The following is a 5,112-nucleotide window of genomic DNA, read 5'->3' on the forward strand; positions in this document are numbered from 1 at the left end:
TGATTAATTCTTCAAGAAGTACTTGAGGTCCCGTGTCAGGGCAGCAGCAACAGCAACACATAGGCATCTATCATCATGGTGTTTAGGCTCGTGTGTAGGACACGTTGAATCTATAGGAAAGCCTTTTCATGGTCACCTTAGAAAGGAGGGAAGCTAGAAATTTATCCTACAAAGCTGATAGTATTTCAAAACACATAAAAAAACATGATTATTAAAATTAAACTTTGCAATCAAGGAATACTTATAGAATTGCTCAAGCTATAAAAAATTCAAAATACTAAGCCAGATTATATAAATTGATCGAATTCGGTACATTTAAGATATTTAGATTATCACTAGTATCAAAAGTTAGATTTTGCTTCCACACTTGGTCAGGGTGCACGATAACAATAGATATTTTGGTGAATTTATTATAATATTAGTAAATCGTGGTCCAAAAGAGTCAACAAGAGAGAGAGAGAGAGAGAGAGAGAGAGAGAGAGAGAGAGTCAATATTTTAATGTTATCTCTTATCTATGTGTGAGAGAGAGAAAGCTCTTAGAGAGTCCTTTTTCAGTGCAAATTTTCTTTAAGTCTTGGTCATTAATCAAAAAATTATCTTAACATAATTGGAAGTTTGATTGTATACGTTCAAAAACCTTTTGAAACATGCAAATTTAGATATTAAACAAATAAACATTCTAGAGGGAGAGAAAAGAGATACATAATACTCATTTTTCACACAATATTAAATTCTCCCTTCTACTTATTGCTAGTCATGTGGGCACTAGGCTATTGTCTACTTGTTGCCAGCCTTGGGCCTCACACCTCACTCTTTTTGACTCTAGCTAGTGTAAGAAAGTACAAATATTAGATGTAAAATTGAAGAACCTTTTACACCCTTCCAACAAATCAAATGAAGAAGTACAAACGCCAGATGTAAAATTGAAGAACCTTTTACACTCTTCCAACATCAAATGAAAAAAGTGTTATTTTTTTGATCTTCAAATTTACAATCCTTCTCTTAACTTTTTTTTAAAATAAAATAAAAAAGGTCAGTTTTGACACAAGTAAACCTCATTTTTTTCTCCGTAAATGACATGCAATAAATAAACAAATCTAAAGGGTAGGGTTGGGTGAGGATTTGGTGAGAACAATCACAGATTGTCTACTTTGTCTTTTATTTTGACTAGTATGTGTGGTGGTGGAGTTAGATGACATGACAAACAGGCTGACGCATGAAGTTGGCCAACCAACAGCACGCTGCACGATTGTGTCAATATTTTAGATATGAACACATTTTTTCTTAGCAAGACTTTTTTTTTGAATATCATATTTTAGAGACGTACCCACGGGCATAATAGTGATTGCGAAGAAATAGGTGCGTATGTGGCTTACGCAGTGCAGATCCTCTTTTTTTGCAACTGTAGCGGGGCTACGTGCCCGTCGTGATAGGCCCTATTGGCCGCCTCGTTCCAATAACGTCTTAGTCCAGGGCCAGCAGGCGCATGGAAAAAGAGCACAAAAAATGTCATGCAGCTTATCTCTTTGTAGGGCCAAACGCTACTATATTATTGGAAGCACAGGATAAGAGACATGAGTCTCACAGTTAGCTTCATTCAAGGTCCTATTTTCTATGACATTCGAAGTCTTGCAAGAAGGTTTACTTAGGAATTGCCATCATGAGAATTCGAGAATAGTTTTTGTACAAGCTGGAACAAACGCAATGGCATGCTTGTTTTAAATTAGATGTGGACCTCAATGACACCCAAAAAAAAAGAGGTAATTATATTTAAACATATATCAAAACTAAGATTTAGCGTTGCTCAATCTTGCCTCAGCTGTACTGTAGGTCGAGTCGGTGGAGCTTGGCCACTTGTCTTGGAGGGATGTGGGGGACGATTTGATGAGTTTGGTTGTGACCTCTGAGGACAAGTCTGTCGACGTGAGCAGGCGCATTGCCGATTTTCTGGCGATCGGTTTGCAGCAGGCGTCGAGCGAGCCGTATCCAGATTCGGTGATTTCTTGGAGGATACGGGCCACCACGTCCATGCTAGGCCGGTCATCTTTGACGGGGGCGAGGCACTGGAAGGCAAGCTCGGCGACGCGGGTGACCATCTCCTTAACGGCGCCGTAGCGGGAGACTTCCAGGAAGGGGTCGATGAGCTCGTCGAGCGCGCCCGTCTGGATCTTGGCCACCGCAAGGCTGGATAGATTGATCTCCATCTGGTCCCTGGACATGTCCACGGGCACCTTGCCGGAAATGATCTCCATCAGGACCACCCCAAAGCTGTACACGTCGCTCTTGTCCGTGAGCTGGTAGCACTGGTGGTATTGTGGGTCAACATAGCCAGGCGTGCCTTGCGGCGCCGTCGACACGTGGGTGGCCGTCATTGGAAAAACCAGCCTCGACAGCCCAAAGTCTCCCAGCTTGGCGTGGAAGTTGTCGTCCAAGAGGATGTTAGAGGATTTGACGTCCCTATGGAGAATGGGAGGCTCGCGCGTGTGGAGGTACGCCAACGCACGTGCCGTTTCCAAGGCGATGGAGAGCCTGGTCTCCCAAAGCAAGCCCTTGCGGGCCATGCCGTGAACATTGTCTGCTAGCGTGCCGTTGGATGCGAACTCGTAGACCAGCAGCAGCTCTTCGTAGCTCTCGCAACAGAAGCCACACAACCTCACCAAGTTGGGGTGACTGAGTGCAGAGAGGATTCTGATCTCGTTCAGGAATTGTTCCACCCTTCTGGTATTTTCTGAATACAGACGTTTCACTGCCACCTTCTCGCCACTGCACGCGAGCCTCCCCTCATATACCATCCCAAACCCTCCGTCCCCTAGCATCTTGCTCTCTGCAAAGCCATCGGTTGCCTCGGCCAGCTCGTCGTATGAAAACGTCGTGGTGCACTCTGGAAACGGACCGACCTCATCAGCCACCATCTGCTTCAATTGATCTTTACTCGAGTACTGCGATAGGAGCTGCCTTCCTTGCAGAAGCCTCGCTCTCTTAGCTAGCTGATTCTGCCGGCAGCAGTAAACACCGAAACCCGCCGCCACAATCAAGATCGCAACCGCTATGGCCGTGGTTCCTGCTCAGGTCTACTTCGTTCAGTAAAAGATTAACCAATTAAATAAGAAACGTGGATTACTTTAATTGTCGTTTGAGAGCCTACCAAGAGAAATCTGGACACTGCTTCGGCAAACATTCTGGCAAGCTGCAAAACCGTGACGGCACATGTCAGAAATTCTTGTCCGCTGTACCTAAATTTGTTCCCTACTCATATCGAATCCGAAAAAAGATCAAAGGGCAAAGCAATTACTAGAGGGAGTGAGTGATTATAATACATGATGTTTGAGGGGTTGGGGCGGCGCTGCAAATATTTGTATCAAAGGAGTTTTGTCCGTTAGGACACGAGCACCGGAAACTATCAGTCACGTTGTGCAAGCTGCAGCTTCCATTGCTCTCCCGGCAAGCTTTGCAATCATAATAGCTCTGCGATATTGTCCAAGACAGCTGGATCGACAGAGCCGCGCTGGCGTTTTTAGGCATTTCATAGAGGGAAACATTACGTGAGCAGTTGAAGTTCTGTCTCACAAGGGTAACATTGGCATCTGTAGAGACAGCTTCGAGGCAAGGAACGCTGGGAACCCTGGAAGAATTGTCATAGCAGACAGAGTAGAAGTCCAGGCAGTTGGGAGAAGAGAAGGAAAAGCCATCGACGGACTGGTTAACCTGGAAGGCGTGAGTGAGATTTTTGCTGCAATTAGTAACGAGGACGATGTTGCCTTGAGGGGAAAATTGGAGGCCGAAGGGGGCGGGCGGGGGGAGCTGTTCTTGGCGGGCGGAGCAAGCGCTGACGGGAGACGAGGCTACCGGACGGACGACGAAGGTGCCGGAGGTGATGTGGTTGGCCGTAATGTTGAGGACCTGGAAGAGGGGACGAGGCAATGAGTGCGGCCACCAGAGGGGGAACGAGTCGGACTTCGAGCAGTTCAGGAGAAATTCGGGCAGGCCGCAGTTTCCGATGCGGAAGGGGAAGGACACGTTCGACAGCGTGCCGCATTGGGAAGCGCAGCCGTTGGGAGGCGGTGAGGGAGCAACGCTGGCACAAAAACGCGGCCCAAACAAAAGCGCCTCCAGAAAGAGGAGCGGGAGAAGTTGCACTGCGTTCATGCTTCTAATGCGAGACTGGAGGCTTCATCCATGTATATGATTCCCAATTTCCCATCATTGTTTGCCTTCTTAGCGTGTCGTGGGCCCGTGCGGGGAACCTCATGGCAAAAGGATGACGGTGACGTGCGCACACCTTTTTTGACTACGACCTACTTTCATGTTCGAACTTCGAAGCCGCCCAAAAGCTTCCCGAAGTCCCGAACGCAAACGCCACCGCAAAAAAGTCCAAGCGCTTTGGTAAAATCTTTATTAAATTTAAAACTGGGCGGAGGAGGTAGAGGTGGCAAAAAAAGGCTTGTTCACCTTCTATTGCGCTGAGGTGGCAAAAAATGATTAGTTTAATTTCTCTGTCACACCATAGAAAAGGCTTCTTGCCTCCACAAGTCGATCGAGCAGAAGCCCTCTGATAAAATACATAAGATGACAAATTTGCATGAAGTTAGTGGGGTTTGAACCTAGAACCCACCGAATAAAGCCAAAGCCACTGACTCTTTGGGCTACACCCATTTGCTAAAGACGGCTTGTGTTAGAATATTATGATGCTGTTTGGTGTGCAGTAGCAATGGCTCAATTGTATGCTACCACCCACCAAGCTCGACAAGCAATGTGGGGGTCCTAGCCCCACCACTTGAAGTGGATTTTTGTTGCAGAGACATGAATGGGCCCTTTGTGTTGGCAAAACCGACAATCAATCGGGAGAGGAAGCCCTATGACAAAATATAGAAGATGACAAACTCGCATGCAGTTAGTGGGATTTGAACCTAGAAGCCCACTGGATAAAGCCAAAGACTCTGACCCTTTGGGCTACACCCATTTGCTAAAGACGGCTTGCGTTAGAATATTATGGAGGATGCTTCCCTTTGGTGTGAAGCAAAGGGCTCGACTATATGCTACCACCCACCAAGCTCAACAGGCAACTCGATAGTCTTGGCCACCCTTTGAAGTGGATTTTTGTTGTAGAGCGT

General features: G+C 46.3%; 1 protein-coding gene across 1 annotated transcript; it reads right to left on the reverse strand.

Annotated features, from left to right (window-relative positions):
* Positions 1 to 1,631: 1,631 nt before the first annotated feature.
* On the reverse strand, positions 1,632 to 4,218 carry LOC147636536 (LEAF RUST 10 DISEASE-RESISTANCE LOCUS RECEPTOR-LIKE PROTEIN KINASE-like 1.2). Its single transcript, XM_086802005.1, has 3 exons — positions 3,319 to 4,218; positions 3,147 to 3,188; positions 1,632 to 3,062 (listed from the first exon to the last, which is right to left on the reverse strand). Exons 1-3 carry the CDS (start codon positions 4,145 to 4,147, stop codon positions 1,789 to 1,791), a joined length of 2,145 nt encoding a protein of 714 aa, XP_086658131.1. The 5' UTR covers positions 4,148 to 4,218; the 3' UTR covers positions 1,632 to 1,788.
* Between the last annotated feature and the right edge of the window lie 894 nt (positions 4,219 to 5,112).

The sequence above is a fragment of the Cibotium barometz genome, chromosome 8, assembly GCF_041138505.1.
Source record: "Cibotium barometz isolate CiBa-2024 chromosome 8, ASM4113850v1, whole genome shotgun sequence".
NCBI classification, from domain to species: Eukaryota; Viridiplantae; Streptophyta; class Polypodiopsida; order Cyatheales; family Cibotiaceae; genus Cibotium; species Cibotium barometz.

Excerpts from the sequence above, each read along its gene's own strand:
- LOC147636536 (XM_086802005.1), bottom strand. The coding sequence starts at position 4,147 with ATGAACGCAGTGCAACTTCTCCCGCTCCTCTTTCTGGAGGCGCTTTTG. Across the intron at positions 3,189-3,318 it reads CCCAACCCCTCAAACATCAT|CTTGCCAGAATGTTTGCCGA; the intron begins GTATTATAATCA and ends ACGGTTTTGCAG. Across the intron at positions 3,063-3,146 it reads CAGTGTCCAGATTTCTCTTG|GAACCACGGCCATAGCGGTT; the intron begins GTAGGCTCTCAA and ends AGACCTGAGCAG.